This window comes from Medicago sativa, chromosome 8, assembly GCF_051527215.1.
Source record: "Medicago sativa cultivar Bolivia chromosome 8, Bolivia_mono, whole genome shotgun sequence".
NCBI classification, from domain to species: Eukaryota; Viridiplantae; Streptophyta; class Magnoliopsida; order Fabales; family Fabaceae; genus Medicago; species Medicago sativa.
Genome location: NC_140756.1, coordinates 81,172,525 through 81,191,877, shown reverse-complemented (window position 1 = coordinate 81,191,877; position 19,353 = coordinate 81,172,525). Strand labels below are relative to the sequence as shown.

Genomic DNA, 19,353 nt, shown 5'->3' with positions numbered 1-19,353 from the left:
AATTTTTTCCTGATAATATAAACAACATAAAAAAATAAATTTACTTGTAAAAATAAATCCAGTGAGAGTCGAACTTGTGAACTCCAAACACATTGACTTGGTTATCTTTCAATAAGCTATAATGCTTGCAATGTTTTTTTTTTTGTTGCAACTTTGATATATATATATATATATATATATAATGTGTGTGCGCGCGCACGAGTTCTAAGATAAGATTTTGTAACTTAAGTTGTGCATTTTCTATTAATATTTATTTCTTCAAAAAATTTAGTCTTACTTCCTTAAAAAAAAATTAGCCCCACTAATAATTTAATCTCAGATCCGCCCCTGGCCACAACATAATGCAACAAAATAAAAGATAAAGTTTTTATTGATATATTCACTTTGCATTCAACTAAGGATATAAACACCACAAAGTATTAAAAAAAAAACTAAGACTATAATCACCATTACGAAACAATTTTTTTTTTTAACTTAATAATACTAACATAGAGATTACAACAAAATTAAATTAAACAATAAAATTATTCCTCAAAAAAATTGTTTTGATATAAAAAAGACATTACGAAACAATTAAGACTGGTATTATCTTGTGGATAATTTGGAGCTTGACTGGGTCCTGGACTTGGAGCATGAGCTGCAATGTCACATAAAAAATATAAATTCATAATTTTTTATTTTGAAAAGCACAAAATTCATAATAACAAATTGAAATTGAATGCGAAGTAATATTATGCTTTTGAACAACACATTAATTGATGGTAATTGGATTGAGAATGACATAGGGGAGTAGAGTGGGATTGCCCAAAGTATTTGCTTTTACTTTTTTTAGTCTCAAGTCTTTTCCTCATATCTTTATCTTTATGTCATACAATTCATGGCAATGACAGCTATAGCTTTGCATGCATTGAAAATATAAGGTGCAAATCAGGTCTAGACTAGACTCTAGTTGGTTCAAAGAAATGGTTAAAAGTACACTTGATTCATACTTTTGATTAAAGAAAACTTGTTTCATACTTCAGTTAAACAATTTCAGTTGGTAGAGTGCAAAGTAATTTCAGCTTACAACAGTAGAAAATGAAATGTGGTAAAAAAAATAAAAAGTATAGGCAAGGGATGCAATTAATTACTTACCGTGACAAGAGAGGGAGATCCATTGTCAAGACATTGTAAAAGTCACCTTACATCTCTGGAGAATCATAAAGTTTACAATCCCTTATCTCTTTTTTGTTCTCTCCAAGACTCCAACAGTCAAATTAATGTCCTACACTCCTAGTACTTAACACAAGACTTCCAAAGTCCATTGAATCATTTACAACACATCTCAAACTTAAACAAAACCATTCATCACCCAAACAAAATCCAACCATGACAATGATGTTGAGGGAACAAGAAGCAGCTTGCAAAGCAAAACCATTCATCATTTATCCTAATGACAAACACTACAGGTAATTTTTTCATTTCTCCTTTTTTTTTTTTCCATTGTGTTTGTCTTTTCATTTCTTCTTGATAGACAAAGTAGCATGCCTTCCAAAGTCTCAAAACATATATGTTCAAGGATTGTTCTGGTTGTTTCAATTTGAACATGCCAGATTGCATTTAGGTCTCGTAAAAGGCTTTACAAGTTCAAACCATTTCTTCTAGGTGACATATAGGATGTATAAATTAATAATCTTTTATGTTTAGACTCATCTTGACTTGAACTATTAAGTGATTATTATGACCTTTCTTTTTTCTTCTTCTTATTTCTTTCCAGGATATGGCAGAATATTCTTGTGACTCTCGCCTTCTACATTCAAATTGTATCTTCCTTCGTGTTTGCGTTCGTTGATGAACCACAAGCTCGAGTTTTTAACATTTTAAACTACTTTGTCAATTCATTTTTTTGTTTTGACATCTTTCTAAATTTCTTTGTGGCTTTTCACCATAAAAACACTTCTGTGATTGTAGACAATCCAAAAAAGATTGTGCTAAACTATCTCAAAACATGGTTTGTGGTTGATGTCATATGTAACCTCGCTCTAATTGTTGCTGGAATGATCTTACATCCTCTACATGTAGTGTATGTCATTTTCTTTGTACTTCAAATACTTTGGTGTGTTGGAAAAGTCTTCTCTTTTTTTAATCGGTGAGACTATGAACCTTTGTCATTAAAAACTATGGTATCTTTCTTTTGTTGGGTAACTAATGATATTAAATCTTATGTTTTTTTGAGTGTAGGCTTGAGAAGGATATAAGGTTTAGTTTAACTCAAGTTCGAATTGCTAAGCTTATTTGGGTAAGTTTTTTAATGTTGCTTTTATCATTTTCATAGAGATAGATATTTTGCAAGTGCTTCTACTAATAATTTGAATTTGAATATTTTTTACAGTTTATCCTAATCAATGTGCATCTTCGAGCATGTTGTATTCACTTTGCTGCTTCACATTATCAAATCATGGTCGGAATAGCACATGAATGAGGGAAGCAATGGATCTTAACTTGTGAGAAAGTGATGTGAATTCCATTTTCTTGTTTGAGTCTTTTAGGTACTACTTTTAGAATAGTTTCTCTTGGAGATTTGCATGCTAATCTAGTGGAAACAATTTTTATTGTCTTGTTTAAGCTAATGTATTTAACTGATTGATTGCCTTGCATTGGTCTCAACCATTAACTAATTTTTATCCCTTCAAATTGATCTATGTTATTGACTTTTTGAGATGATTTTGTAATATTATTTTCCTTTTGGCTTCAAGTCGTTTCACTTATTTTGTTTTCAATTAATGCAATTCAATTTGTTTTGATGCACTTGTGACTTGTGATTATTGGCCAACTCTATTCAATTGGTCTAGCCATATTGGTGTGAAACGGTTAATGACAAATAAATTAAATTTGTAAGAAAGTAAAACAAGTGTTTTTTTTTTAAGAAGAAAGTGAATCAAGCTAAAAAGTAGAGTAAAACAACTAATGAAATAATGAAAACAAACACACAATAAAAATTTAAACTTTATCAATATGTGTACCATCATGCAAGGGGAAAAAAATTAAATTATGAAATCAACACATGTGACATACAAGACATGAAGTTGCTTCTTGCAGTAAGTACTCCACTAACCTTCAAAGCAATGCTCATAAAGTGAAGGAAACATAGTATTTTTTAACATGTGTATGATCTGGTTGAAGATGAAGATGATAGTTTGACTATATCATTTTAAATTTGTATGGTTTCATTTGATTTTAGGATGGAAGAATGCGTTCGCATTTTGACTATGTTTTTTATTTTAGTTTAATTGATGGATGCTTTGATTAAGTTGTTTGATGAAGTTTGTTTGATGGATGTACGAAAGTGTATTTTGGGATGGAGATATGTTTTAATTTGTTTGATGAAATTGTTTCAATTTGAGTATGAAATATTTGAGTACAAATATGAAATTGTTCGAAGGTTACGGACGGTGAATATCGTACCCGTCGAAAGTTAGAGAGTAATAAGGGGATGAAATGTTACGTTTCTAGAAGAAATATGATGATCTGCAAGGGTAACTTCGAATGAGATAAGTTGAGGTAAACACCATCTTGGACCTTCATGGATCAACTTGTCCATGTCATAGAAAGGATCTTTTTAAGCAAGCACAAATTTTGTAGTTATGTGATTTATGTATCTAAATCAAGAGTTACAATGTGATTTATGTATCTAAATCATGCATTTTTTTAATCATGGTTTGCAGCTATTGAAAGAGTTAAATGAACTAAACATGAATGAAAGTTTTGAGAGAAACTTAAAGAAATTGCCATCCATCGTAAGGATATGATAGATCCACCTCCAGCTAATGGTTCATGTCATAGCTATATTATAAGTAAAAACATTGTTTCAGTCACACTTTGAATGCTATGTGATTGAAATTTACAACAAAATTGTAAATTTACAACTGATGCATAGTTACAAACCGTTTTCAAGACAACGCTTCAGTCACACTTTGGATACTATGCGATTGAAATTTCAATCACATCACTCTAAAACCAGAATAAAGAACTACCGACATAAGGCTCAAAGAATTTCATGTTTAGCCGGATATTGAAAAGGAAACTACATCCCAGAAAATACAAAGGGAATTGTTACTTTCGTTTATTTGCTATGACTTGCTCAACATTCAATTTTTTATTTTAATTCGAATTTTTGGTGCAACTGATGTATCTTCCGTGACACCGTTTTTGTATCAATCTCTTCGATTTCTGATACAGGGTTATAACCGCTGGGTTCAACAGATTTTAGTTGTTTTGCATCGTCCACTTCAGGCTCCTCTTTCTTACTTGACAAGTCTATAGAGGATCTTTTAGCTTCATCGCTTGACAGCTTTGCCAATTCTTTTTCCTTGCGTTTTTTTCTCTTCAATCATTTTTGCTCTAAATATTATGTGTCATTTTGCTGTCCATTGTGACTTTCCTGTTTACGTTTCTTATCCTTGTTTTTGCGTTTATCTTTCCGACGAGTAGGAACTTCTTTGCCAAATGATTCTCCATCACGATCTAATCCAACTAAAATTGTTTGAAGGCTAGCAAATCGTCATGCATCAGCATCTATATTGTTATCTTGAATAATACTAGACAGTGATGGAACTTCTAGCTGAGGTTGTGAGTAAATTACACTTGAATCAGCAGTACATTGGAGTCATTTGACCAATTCACCACCGTCACTCAATCTTTGCACCACCAATGCTGGCAGTCATGCGGGAACCAGGACCATAGCAAGAATTAACTTCCTCGATATTGTGATTATCAATGCTAACAGTCTCAGCGAAATTCTTCTGAGCTGCATCTACTGAAACTGAACTGCTAGCTCCTGATCAGTTTCATTATGACGACCTAAAGAGCGTTCAACCGATCGATTATTAGTATCAGCCCTACTGGTGGCAGAAGATTGTAACTCTGATTTTGATTAGCCTTTTCTTTCATGGCTGATGGAAACAACATCTACCTCCTTGGAAATTTCATTGGGAGCTTCAATTGGTGCTTCAGGGGGAAATCCTGTTAAGTCCTCTCTGGGAGTTTCGAAAGTGTGGTCCTTTGGAGCTTCATCAAGTGCATCCCTTAAACCCTCAATTATGATGAAATCTTGTGTAAGGTTTCGGGTGGAACTTGGCAGATCCAAAGGTTTACTGTCGGAATCAAGAACAATGTTCCTCTGATAGTTAGAAGCTACTGCAAGACTCATATGCTCTGGGAATACCATGTACAGTTGGGGGGTCTGCAGAGAAGCAAAGATTAACATCATAATGGACTTCTTGTAACAAGCACAAAAGCTTATAGTAGGAAAGTAAAAATGGTTACTAACTGGGCCTTGGCCCTCTTTATCTACCAAAAAAAAAAATGGTTACTAACTATTATAGTCACCTCCTCAAAAACAAAAGGCTATGCGAATATTTCACAGAAAGACCCTGCTACCAAACCTAAAAAAGAAACCAGAAAATATTTGAGGTAAACAGGTGACTAAAAAAACATAGGTTGGACTGAGGCCATAACAGAGTTTAAGATTTTTTGCACAACAAACTCTTGTTCTAGAAAAGGACACAAATGAAACAACTGGTGAATAGAAAATCATAAATAACTGATACAGGTACATGTAATATTTGCACCACATATTAGCTATTTGCCAAGTTAGCTTTTCATTTCTACAAGTATTAGTATATAATAGAGACATTTCTACCTTTTTGCCAGTATTTGTAATATGCAGAACAAGTAGTGACGGAGAAAGACATTGTTAAATGCCAAAGTTGAAATGAAAGTATACAGAAGAAAAAGAGTGATTGTTGCACAAGATATAGAGAGTATTTTCCTTTCATATAGTAAAGGGGAAACCAATGAAGAAAATCAAAGGAAAAAAATATTGAGAAACAGAATAGTGTTTTTTACACATTATATGGTTAGAATTTGTCAACATTGAATGACCAGGTATTAAACCTCGTGTGCATGTTAAGTTAGTAACCACTTAAGAAAATTAGACTATATTTCTCACTCCATTTTTTCCCTTTTACCTTAATTGAAATTTATTAACTAATAATTAAATCTTAACCATCGAAAAGAAAATTTTGGACAAACTATAAATATTTTAAAACCAGGCCAACGTTGGTTAGGTTTTCATACATGGTTTTAATTTCACCAATTCTATATCGGTGCAACTTTAGCTAGATTTTAACAGATGATTTTACCTTTACCAGTTCTAAACAACTTTCTAGATTGCCAAACGTTGTCATTGATCTTCTCTAAGGAAATGATTTACAACCTCTTAAGGAAGGCTCCTCGTCAACATAAAACTAGTGCTTGTTCAATATCAAGGATTGTTCTGCTTGTTTCAATTTGAACATGCCAGATTGCATTTAGGTCTCGTAAAAGGCTTTACAAGTTCATATTCACGATCCTGTATATTGTCTCCCATCAAGGATATACATACATTCCTTTAAAGTAAAGTAAAGTAAAAATAATCTTCTAATTCATTATTATCTAACTACAAAAACAAAGAACAATGAAAATTTTGAAACAGACAGAAGGAACATAGATCTAAAGAACACACGCACACCATGATCTCATCGTGGCAACATCGGTGGTGGACTGGGAGAGATACAGCCTCCATTTTCCTCTTAATTCTTCTCCGTTTTTTCTTTTTAGATTATTTGCTTCGTTTCACTTTCACACATTGAACAAGATGCTTCAGCCACTCTCCATTGCAATAGGAAAAAGGTTTGGGTAATGATAATCTAAGTGAGAGTAAGTTTGGGGTTGCATGAGGGACAAAATAAAAGTGAATATGTGATAGAAGGTTACTTTTTGAATATGCAGTGATTGATTTTTATTTTAATGGTATTTGAATGGTTAAAAAATTATGGAATATATGCGATTCGTGATTTATTTCTTGAAGTATTTAATTGTGATATATAACAGTGTCGTTTTCAAATACATTTATATGGTCATTTGACCTCATTTTGAGTGTTAAATTGTTTTCGGGATAAAATATGGTTTCCATTGCCTTTATAATACTGTGAATATATTTCTAAAAAAATTGTGTTTGATGTTTGGGAACTATTAGATAGAATAGAAATAGTACTTGCAACTTGCTGAAAGAAATAAAGATGTGGTTTTGTGGGATTCATGTGTTTAATGCTACCCCCATAGTTTTGTTGGCAGAATATTTTATAGTTGATTATTATTACACACTCAACACAACTTCTTCTAGATTTTGCGCAAGTTAAGAACCTAACAAAGCTAGACATGAGTCTTAGATTTCTAGGCATATATTTGATTCCAATGAGAGTAATTGCTTCAAAGTTTTAAAGATTAAATTTAGATTTTTGTTCCTTTTCAACAATGACAATCGATTTTATCCCTTTTAAATATCACATTACTCCGCCTTTGATATTTACGTCTACACCATTTCATCCCATCTCTAGCATTAACATCACTCATTCGTTGATGTTCATTAGGGGTTTTGTGCTTGTTAAAATCTTTGACTTTTATGCTCATTTTCAATTGATTATATTCATTTTCCTTATCTTTTAAATCAAAAAGTTATTAAAAGAGTCTAAAAGCAATTGTTTTAGCACCCGTTGTGCCAATGAATATGTATATTTTCGTAGGTTTCACTTGAATTTGATGTTGGACTAATAATCACGATTAGTCATCCACATATTAATATTTTGATGTCAATTTAATAAAAGTAATCTTAAAAAGTCAATGTTTTGCTTACACTTCATTTTTATAAGTAAATTTTGTAATTTAGAATTGGTTTCATTTCATCAATTTTAATGGCACGTGTGTATGTTTTATGATTTGCACTTGATTTCACGTATGGGAAGAAGATAGGATGAAGTTTTGCAATGGATGGGTTATTTCCCTTCAAAATGAACCTGGCACATGTTTGGCTACCTTCATTTGATTTCTTGAAATTTAGCCATAGCAAGTGACTTTGAAAATATGTCACGAGTATAAGCTACTTATTGAAGGGAGACAAGAGGAAACTTGAAAATCCCTTTCTATGTTTTAGTCCTTAAATGCTGATGTTTAGCAAAGTTAGTTAGCTTATGTCTTTCATTAAAATCTAAATAGTTCGTTTAATTTTTCTCCAGATTTATTGTTTAGCATATTCCAATGTCTATTGCAAGACACACTACTGTGTACAAAAAAGACTCTGTTGTGATGGTGAATGGAGATTGTGGAAAAGAATATTACTTGTCCCAAAAAAAAAAACAAGACCATTTATTTGTGCACTGGCTGGATAGTATTTGTAAAGGAGGCAAACTTGAAGATTTTTTTTGGTTACAAAACTTGAAGGTTGGGGACAAATTGTATTTTTTTTTATTAATTATTACCCTCCTTAACCACATAATCAATCCCCAATGCCTAATTTGATACTTCTATATACCTGAAATTTATCATAGATCACAAAACAAATCATGTTCTACATCCAATACCAAAGGATAAACTACTTATGCTTAAAATGTAATTGTCATCGAAACACATAACTGAAGTGTTCAAATAAGGTTGTTAAAGTAATAACCTGATTGCAACCACCATTTCTCTATATATTCATGGTGGTGAAGTAATAATAGCATATCTTTTTCTAATCCGCTTAATATATTTAATCTAAATGGCTCTTATCAAAATTCTATATCTTTTTGTGATTTTAACTGAAAGGGAACCACCAACCAGGATCAGATACAAATCCTTCATAACAAAAATCTTAAATGCAGTACAAAACAAAATCCTCAATGACACCACAGGTTATGAATTATACAGATAAAGTGGAGACAAACTGATAGATTAAGATTTTCAAAAAATTACAAAAAACGAAATCGAGTTGAGTCACATTTTCGAAAACCCAAGCTAAGATAGACATTTGCTACATTGCGAGAATGACATTTGAGAATACCAAACGTGAATTTCATGTGTAAATGAAACGACCGGAAAAAGAATTCGCATTTCATTGATTGGCTGTTGACGCCGTTGCAATAAGAATTTGCATCTGTAAGGTAAAACGTAAAATCGACAAAATGAAAAGGAATACCATGGTATATCTTATGCACATATTATATTGTAGGTGATCTAATAGACAGGTGGAAGACTAATAGACAGATAGTAATCTTACCGACTTAATGGCATATACACTGCCACTGCAGTGATCCTAATCAATAACTTTGATAGCACGGCCTTTCAAGTTCAAAGTTAAGCAGTACAGATGTATAGGAAGACAAAGAAATGTGCCTCAATGTTGTCAAGCAAGTCACAAATACCACCGTAAACACTACATATACTACCAATTTGAACAAAAAAATTAAACTGATTAAATGGATATATCTTAGCCTAATTCTGCTGGCATATAGGAAACTATGGATGCATTAAGAATGTAGAAGGGAAAGAAAATAGAGGGCAGTCACCAGAATTAAGGTGCACAAGCAATCTCAAGCAGTTGTCAAGGATGAAACATAAAATACATTTCCAAGACAAAGGCATAATGCAACTCTTTGCAACTCTCCAACAGTCACATTGTGCAAAATAGTTCAGTTTTGAGTAATAGGTACCAAAGTTGCAAGATTGAAATTATACTTCATGCCAGCTTAAATAACCAACAAATGTAAGCTTAACATAAAAGAGTGTATATGTGTTCCAAATAGCATATATATCAAGATTAGACAAATGACAAGATACCACAATTTTTTCAATTGGCCAGAGAAATCAATATTTTGGGTAGAGTGAACAAAAACTACTAAACTTACTTGGAGTAAACAGGAGGATACATTCCCAACATCATAATTGAATTTATAATGTTTCGGATATTCCCAACATAATTTCCTGTAAGTCCAGTGGGACCACAGAACAAAATCAACCTCCGACCAATGAACACAGGTGTCCTCAACTCTCCGACAACCACGGCTATCGACACTGGAGCAGCAGCAGTTTGGTTCTGCACGATGAGAACGTGATCTGCTTTGGCACCATCCAACCGAAAGTTTTGACAAGGTTTAATACGAAACATTGCAATATGTATGCAGTAGTATTGTCCCAAGAAGCAATTGAAATATGAAAATGGTAGAGTTGTGGATGCAACAAAGTATAAGCAAATGATAAGGTGTCTAATGTACTTAATTCCTACTAGGTCTGATCTCACATTCTCATTGTATCTGATAGCTGGATATATGGAGTGACCAATTGAAATACACTTAGATGCATCTAAGAGAGTACTTAGGTATCTAAAGGATACCATGAGTCTTGGCATTCTATACAAAAGAAGCACTATGATGGAACTGCATGGGCGGTCATATTCTGACTCTGCAGGAGATCTTGATAATAGAAAGAGCACTTTAGGCTATGTCTTTATGTTTGGATCAAGTGCTATGTCTTGGTCTTCTAAGAAGGAACAAATTGTGACGCTCTCCACAACTCGAAGAATTTGTGGTAGCAAAATTTTGTGCTTGTCAAGGTGTATGATTTAGGAGAATTCTCAATCAGATTGGACAATCTCAAAGCAAGTGTACAACTATTTTATGTGATGATATCTCTTCCATAAAGCTTTCTAAAAATCCTATAATGCATGGAAGATGCAAACATATTAATGTTAGGTACCACTTTCTTACAAACCTCATAAAAAGTGGAGTGACTGAATTGTTTCACTGCAGCTCTCAAGAACAATTGTCAGATATAATAATGACTAAGCTCTTGAAGCCCCTTGAAGCTTGAGTCCTTTTGCAATCTGAGAAAAAGGCTTGGCATTTGTGATTGGTCAAGCTTATTAGATTAATTTGCTTTAGATTTTGTAAACTGATGGCTATAGGAGTTTTCAGTTCAGGGGAAGATTTTGTTAGGACTTATTGTAATTGGTCTTGTAAGTAATATTTTTTTTTGAAGAAGTGGTCTTGTAAGTAATATTAGCAGCATTCTCACTATTTTATTGGGTGAAATACACATAGGTCCCACCATTTTTGAAATAGACCCCACATAAAGTAGTGGGGGCCATATGTATTTCACCTAATAAAAAGTGTGTTAAAATGAGCGTTATTAGCATTATTTGTCTTATAAGTAGTCCTAATAAGGAGGTTACTTGTAGTATAAGCAAGTGTGGAAACTATCACTTGACTGTGGAATAAGGCTATATAAGTGACTTGTTGTATCAATATGAATGAGAATCACATTCTCTACCTCACTGAAAATGTACTAAATGTTAGTTCCCTAACGATTAGGATTTCTTGTATGAAAATCTTAAATCTGACAACACAGTATACAACATAAAATATTATATCAGATGGATGATCATTGATCAATAGTTGCCGAAGTATTTCTTTCAGCAATTTGGGATTCTAAAGCAGACGGTGAGAAACATGCATCCCTCAAATATATTTTCAATTGTCCGAAGAGATTATTCTTTATAGTTGCACGTGGAGGACACTGTGAGAAACATAGGAAGAAGGGTAGGGGTTCGATAATGGAAAGAGAAAGAGGCCAAGAGAACAAAGAGAGATTGAAGTACCTATGAAGCACATACACCTTTAGAACTAAACATGTCGCGGTGTCTGACACACGTCAGTGTCCGACACTCCTATGATAGTTGTATAACATGTGTCTGACAACTCAAACAAATGTCCTAAATATATTTTTTTTTCTTTACTTCGACACTTTTTAACCGGTGTCCAACACTTATATAGCACTCATATGAGGTGTGCCGAATAACTTAGAGAAATATTTTTTTTTTCTTCTGCTTACACGCATAGTAGATTCAAGAGTTAAAGATGTCTTGAAAAGTGTTGATCAACAAAAGTTCATTACATCGCTTTTAGTTTTTTCATTAGTAGATGGATAAATAAAGGTCAAATACTATCCTATCTGGTTTTAGATCATTTTTTAATGAAATACATTGTTCAAGTTAGATACATATGTATCCATTTTGGTTTTCAATTTAGATCATTCATAAATAAATTAATATATAAGTAGCAGTGTCGATGTCCTATATTTTTTGCATTGACGGTATCGACATATCAGTGTTGTGTCAGGTGTCTTGTCAGAGTCTTGCTTCATAGGATTGAACTCAAGGTGTTATCTCATGATGAGTGGTTATGGTCTACCTATTATCTTTTAGTTGAATAACAGTAAATCAGGACCTATCAAACTATACAAAATTTTATTTTCGGTCCAAAAATTCAAACTATACGTAACTTTTATCCTTTATGTTAGAATTTGTTTTATGGATCTGGTCACATAGGTCTATAATATGATATGATGAACACTTGGCTTATTTTGAACCCAACTTTTGAGATTCCTCCTAATTTGATAGTGTTTGTTTGTCCAATTAAAGACGGGTCAGTCCTGATGGTTTATTGATGCATTTACAGTTGACTAAAATATAGTATTTGAGTAAGAAAACTGAGTATCTTATGCTATGCTTTATACACAATTAAAAAGAATATCATCAATATAGCATTATAGCTGGTTTGTAGTTTTTATTTATGGCAAAAGTTTTGTTTATGCATGACCTATTACTAATTTTTTTATAAAACTATTATACAAAGAGCAGTGATATCATACAAAGTAGCTCTCAGGAACCCATATAAGAACTGTACAAACGTTTTACAGGACTAGGCTCTATGCATTGTGTTTTACTATCAATATGAAATTTTACTTTTATTTATTGAATTAAACAAACCAGAGAGAGATAGGCACAACACTCAACTGAAAAAAAAAAAAAAAGTCTCTAAAACTACCCTCCTTAAAATGGCTAAAAACAGAGACAGGGAATGCACTACCAATGCCAATACAGCTTAAACCATGAAAAACAAACTACACCAAAAATCTTTTTCTCTTTAGACACTCCTCTCTCTTACTGTGTATCTTCTTCACTTGGCCGCGTTTTCTACTTGTTTGTGTACCCAATCTCATATTCCAACACCACTCACTACATTGCAGCCATTCATTCACCATCTCCAAAAGAATGGCCACAAGACCCTTCATTATTTATCCTGAGAACAACAACACTTACAGGTTTGTAGATATAGATTTCATTTACATTTTGGTATTAATGAAAGCTAATGAGAGCAAATGAAGAAATAAATAAGTCTTAGATGTTGAAGGAAACGTAAAGACTAGAATTTGTATATATGAAATTGATACTCATTGGAGTTGTGGGTGTGAATCTTGAATCACATGTATGACTTGTTTTAAAAATCAAGTTAGACAGGACTATTGCCAAAGGTGTTGCCACAATTTTAGCTTCTACCAATGCTTAGATCTCTTGCTGTAACATGTATTATACTAGCCACTTCACGTCCAATATCCCAAACATTTAACATTACTTTATTCCTTCTACTCTTTTTTTTTGGGTCAAATAGTATCGTGGTTAGAATTTCACCCTTAAGGATTGGGAAGAGAGCAGGATGTTTCTTCTCTAAAGAACTTTTGCTGTGGTATGATAGGAAATTTAGTTTTTTAGTTTTAAGAGTTAAGACAATATAATTCAGTTTTTCTTGTTTTGATTCAATAAACCAGTGAAAATGTGCAATGGTCTCTGTCTGCGTATATCTAGAATCACATCTTGCTGATGCCTTGTTTTCTCCCTTGGGGAAATTGCAAACTTTTAGAACTTCTTATGAGATTTATGAAATCGTTAGTTTTATGTTTTTCAAAAAAATTTCTCTTTTATATACATGTAAAATTCATTGAGATCGTAATAGTGATAATATGCGCTAAAACATTGATATAAAAATAACAATTTTATTTAGACTTTGTGACATATTGAACAACATTTCTCTTATTATCATCTTTCACTCAAAACTATCAAGTATGGACACTATTTAACAACTTTTTCATTTTCTTTAGACATATTGAATAAGCAGGGATGGAACTAGAAAATTTTGTTGACGGGGTTGAACAATTTAATAAATATAGTCATTTAGCTCATTTCTAAGCCTTTCTTTTATTTTTTATAAAACTTGATAAAAATGTTATTTATTCTTCTACCTATATTTCCATTTTCAATTAAATAGATCCATTGACACTTTTTTTACACTGCAGTAGCGATTAGTGTGTGTGTGTGTGAAATTAAGTGGAAGTATAACTAGCACCAACAACAGTTTGGTATATCAATTGAAAAAGAGTTGTTAATTTGATCAATGATAACTTTTATCTATATTAGATTAGATAGGGGTCGGTACACATTTATATGTGTGGACTAGTAGAATTACATGCTTGTAACCACAGCCCCTATTTGAATACATGTGGCTCCGTATTGCATATGGCTATTTAACATCTTATTAAACAAAATTAGTTGTTGTTCTCTCTATTTTGTGTTTCATTTTTATTTTTAATGTGGGTTATATTTTTATTTTTGACTATGCAGGATGTTTCAGTATTTTCTTGTGGTTCTCTCCGTTTACTCATGTTCCGTTTCTATATTCCTAAAGGCATTTATAGCGCCATTACCATTATATGCTATTGTAATAGAGACTATTATCAATGCATTTTTTGGTGTGGATATCATCTTGTCCTTATTTTTTGTCGCTTATGTTGACAAAGAATCTTTTGCCGTTGTGGACAATAGGAATGAAATCTTTTTGAACGCTTCTAAAACATTTATTCCGCGTATCATTTTGATTTTCCCCTTTGAGCTTCTTGTGATGCGATCACACCCTTCCAGCACAATGTATCGTATACTCACGACTTTTTGTGCTATAATTCGTCTTTTTCGGGCGTCAAGAGTTCATCATTTGTTTTTTGAGTAAGTTAAATTGCTTTCTACTAAAAAATTATGTATATTTCCTTTCTTTGCCATGACTTCTAATGATGAATATGTTTTTGAGTGTAGGTTTGAAGAGAATGAAAATTTTAGTTATACCCGGGTTCGCTTGGCAAAGATGATTTTGGTAAGCTCTTGAACATGTTATGCTATGTTATAAAATTTGTATTGTTTATATATATATATATATATATCAAATTGTTTGAGTGCATAGTATCATCAGGTTTCAGAATTTAATAGAAAGGAATCATTAAAAATGAAATGGCAATAGCATGAATGGCTAGGAAGATACTATAATAACCATTCTTATATCAACAATTTGAAAAAAAAAAAAAAAAGGAAATTTCTTGAGTCCCAATTTTTGTTTGACTAGACCGTCTTGGTTACTTTTCCTAACCAATTCAAAAAGTTGCAATTTTTTAAAGATTTGATTAATTATCATTTTGGGTTACTGAAATCACTTATTTATTTATTTTTGAATTTATTATGAATATCATATAGCTAAATACATATAAATTATGCAGAAATTATAATTACCAGAATACTAATTGTTAAAAATATCACATGTCCTATTTAAATGAATGTCGATTGTCAGAAAAGCTGTCCAAATTTTTTACTTAAACAAAACAAAAAGCTTAGACAAAACAATGAATGGTTTGTGAAATAAAGAATATCCATAGACATATAACTTATGCGGGTGGATTGGACAAATATTTGAGTTTTTTGTTCTTTTTTATAGGTTTGCATATTTGTTTGTCATTATGGAGGATGCTTGTTTTACTATATAGCTACATTTCATGGTAATCCTGAAGGCACTTGGTTTAAGCTTGCTGGCGAAAATTTTCTAAAGCGAAGTTTAACTGTGCAATATTTTAATTCTATCTATTGGGCTGTGACATCTTTCACTACGGTTGGATTTGGAGACTTGCATGCCATTACAACACTGGAGAAGATATTTTCTATATTCTTTTTGCTCCAAAATATTATAGTAATGGCATATGTGGGAGGAAATTTCAATAACTTACTTGTCCCTGCTATTGGTCACGTAAGTATATATAAACAATAACGTGTTCTTAAGTTAATTAATTATCGCATGTTGTGGAAGTTGTATAAACCTAACTATATTATTAATTTTTTTTAGAGAGCACGTCGACGTCGTGTTTTACGTTTTTGTCGACATCATAATCTGCCTGGTTATATTCGAGGTCAGGTGTCCACTCACTTGAAATCAGAGTATGTTTCCAGATTAGAACCATCAGAGGAGCATGGTATTTTTAAGTCCCTCCCAAGACCAATCCCTGGAATGATTCAGCAGTATTTGTACAATAATTATGTGATGAGAGTTTGTCATCTTTTTGAGGGAGTTTCAAATGCTATTCATATACGATTGGTAATTATTGTTTTACACAAAATACTTACTTTTATATTTCATTTGCATTGAAAGCTTAGATATATTTTTTATTCAAACTCTAAAAGGTACATGAGATGGAGCCTATCATTTTCCTAGCCAATACAACGGTGATTCTACAAGACGAGTCCCCGACTTGTCTTTATTTTGTTGTTCGTGGTTCTTTGGTAAGTGTCTACATTTTTATATGAATTATCAATAAATTTTGAAATTAATAAAAATTACATTGTACTAAAATATGTTGATAGTGTTATTTAAAATTAATTTCTATACATTGATGGTATAACTAACTCTTTTTACACATAATCCAATAAAATAATGACAAACAAATGTTGTAATATTTTTAGAGTTGACCTAAAAATATGGTATTATAAAATGACTTAATTAGATACATATGTAAAAAAAAAAAAAAATTACAATGTAGATGTATATAAATTAAACCATTTTATGTTTTTTAACAAGTTAATAAAGTCCTTAAAAAAAAACTAATAAAGTGTGGTTCCTTTGTCTTACTTTATTGACAGGAATTAAAATATTCCAGAAATGGGGTTGAGCGGGTAAGTCTATTTCTCAGTATATACTTTTTTTTTTATAAGTATTTGCTAGTATATATTAATAATAAGTATTGTTGTAATTTAAAAATTGAAACTAAATCTAGATTCTAATTTCAGGACGGCGGAACAGTCAGAGCTGGAAATGTTTTTGGTCAAAGTTGTGCGCTTTGTTATATGCCACAAGTTTTCACCGCTACGACTATGGAAGTATGTCAGCTCCTTAAGTTGGATCGCGACACGCTCTTCGGCATTCTTAGGGACAGTGCAGATGCTAAACTCAGCATAATGGATAACGAAATTGAGGTATGTATAACGTAACATCCTAACTTAAAAAATAACTAAATAAGTTGATCCTAATTAAAAAGAATAAATACTAATCCTTGTTTATAACGATACATAAACTCATTTAAGCTCCCCGATTAAACCAGAAGTGGGGGCATAGTGAAATGAAGGCCCTGATTCAGACCATTTTGTTTATGCCAAGTAGTTTGCAGGTATACTAACTAGCATTTTTCCCATACCAACTATTACGGAAAGAATCAGTTATTCCTAATTCCTCTATAGAGACTTGAGAGATGAAAGTGTATTGTAAGGACGAGTTAAGTCCAATATAAAAATCTATTAATAAGTAAACAGGCAACATCATGGTGTATCCAAATATTAATGTAAGTGCTTATGTTATAATAAGATTAATTAAGTTCTTCCAATTTCCAAACAACCTCTAGGTGTGAGCTGTAGCCTATGAATGTAGAACGTAAGTCTGAGCAAAGAAGTTGGAAAAAATATCTCCTTTTGCTTTTTATCAGTAATAGCTAAAAGTTAACTTGTTTCTACAATCACTTTGGCAACTTGTGCCAAATAGGATTAAGGAGGATTCAGCCTCAGATACATGCTAATTTGTTTGTGAATATATATAGTTTACTACCATTATCCCTACTGTTTAGTATAAGTGTTAAGAGAGAAATCCAAACAAGGAAAACCTGTTATGAGAATTATCCATTGAGGAAACATAAGCACCTGAGTTAACAGGAGTTGCTTTTTCGAAATTCCTTTTTATTTTTTTGACAATAAAATTGTACAGTGTTTGTGGGGAGATAAGGGTGTTTCCCTGTTGTCCCAATTCTCGCCCAACCTTTTTGAGAAGATAAAAAAGAACTCCAGAAAGTTGGAACTTCTTTTCATGTCACTAGACAGATTCAGCTTTTGGGATGGTTCACTCAGCTTCAATTGCACCAAAAATTCAAATTAAAATAAATATTTGAATGCTGAGCAAGTCTTAGAATAAATGAAAGTAACAATGCCCTTTGTATTTTCTGGGATGTAGTTTCCTTTTCAATATCCGGCTAAGCAAGAAATTCTTTGAGCATTATTTGTTGGTAGTTCTTTTTTCTGGTTTTAGAGATATGTGCTTGCAATTTCGATCGCATAGTATTCAAAGTGTGACTGAAGCGTTGTCTTGAAAACGGTTTGTAACTATGCATCAGTTGTAAATTTACAAATTTGTTTGCTGTTCTTTAAAATTAAATATTCTTCATGAATGTTTGGATATATGTTCAGAAGAGTTTGTATGTTCCTTCTCTTATCTTATATTTAACTTCAGTAAATTTCTTATACACAAATCTATCTTAGACTTAAAATGGTCGATGCTGTTATTCACATTTAATTAGGATCAAGTCTAAGTGAGACGTTGGCTCACTCAACAGTTCATATAGTAATTTCCATGTATCGTTTTACGCAAGCACAATTTCTTTAGTTATGTGGTTATTTTTAACATAATATAAATCGAATAAAAGCTTCTTTTTTTTTAAATTTTTTTTTTTTACAAGAACCAAGAGTTACAATGTGATTTATGTACCTAAATCATGCATTTACTTATTGTGGTTGGCAGAAACTGAGAAATCAATTGGTCCAGCCTGGTGAACAGCTTGCTGATCCATACATGAACAAAGTTTTAAGTGAAATTGAAAGGATGAGGATGGAAGCGAATGGAGGGTAGGATGGATCTACCTTGAGCTATTATCTCATGATCCTCGTTATTTCTTGGATGTATTTGTAGTTTTTTGGTGAACTTAATGTTAGGGTGATGATATTTGTTTTTTTTATAGTGAAGTATCATTTTAAGTTTGTATGGATTAGTTTAATTTTATGATGGATGAATGTATTAGTATTTTGACTATGTTTTAATTTTAGTTTGTTTGATGGATGTATGAATGTATTTCACGATTAAAATGTCATTGCTTACAAATTATCTACCGGTGATCTCTATCTATCATAACATTCATCAGACCTATTATTTGTCGAGTTTGGTGTTGTTTCCCATGTCATATATAATCCAAATTTGGTCCCAAACTATTGCTATAATCTCGCACGGTCTCTGTAAAAGTAGGCGATCTATTTGGTCCAGGTTGCGACACTGGATGGCAAAGGTACCATTGCCATCGGTGGACGATTCAATCTTGCAAAATTGGACCGTGCATTCCTCTCAATTTAAATCCAAATGAAATGTTAAGTTCGACTTAGTTTTGACTAATTCTAACACTCCTACAATTTCCGTGAACCTATATGGACTTGAGAAAGACTAGCGTGTCTCGTATTTGACCGTTATTAATCCTTCTAGCATTCATTTGATTATGGGAAATTCGACAGTT

The 19,353-nt window shown here is 32.2% G+C and overlaps 1 protein-coding gene and 2 pseudogenes across 2 annotated transcripts; 2 read left to right on the top strand and 1 right to left on the bottom strand.

Moving 5' to 3' along the window:
* Window positions 1-1,168: 1,168 nt before the first annotated feature.
* LOC146902155 (potassium channel AKT6-like) lies at window positions 1,169-2,734 on the top strand. The gene is made up of 4 exons (XM_085735834.1): window positions 1,169-1,448; window positions 1,757-2,128; window positions 2,221-2,278; window positions 2,372-2,734. The coding sequence occupies exons 1-4, from the start codon at window positions 1,369-1,371 to the stop codon at window positions 2,459-2,461; spliced, it is 600 nt and encodes a 199-aa protein (XP_085591960.1). The 5' UTR covers window positions 1,169-1,368; the 3' UTR covers window positions 2,462-2,734.
* A 1,393-nt stretch (window positions 2,735-4,127) lies between these two features.
* On the bottom strand, window positions 4,128-5,206 carry LOC146902154 (uncharacterized; annotated as a pseudogene).
* Window positions 5,207-12,943: 7,737 nt separating this feature from the next.
* LOC146902153 (potassium channel AKT1-like) lies at window positions 12,944-18,782 on the top strand (annotated as a pseudogene). Its single transcript, XR_015023241.1, has 9 exons — window positions 12,944-12,993; window positions 14,348-14,725; window positions 14,813-14,870; window positions 15,483-15,770; window positions 15,887-16,133; window positions 16,220-16,318; window positions 16,676-16,708; window positions 16,823-17,008; window positions 18,594-18,782. The product of XR_015023241.1 is annotated as a potassium channel AKT1-like (transcript).
* The last annotated feature ends 571 nt before the right edge of the window (window positions 18,783-19,353 follow it).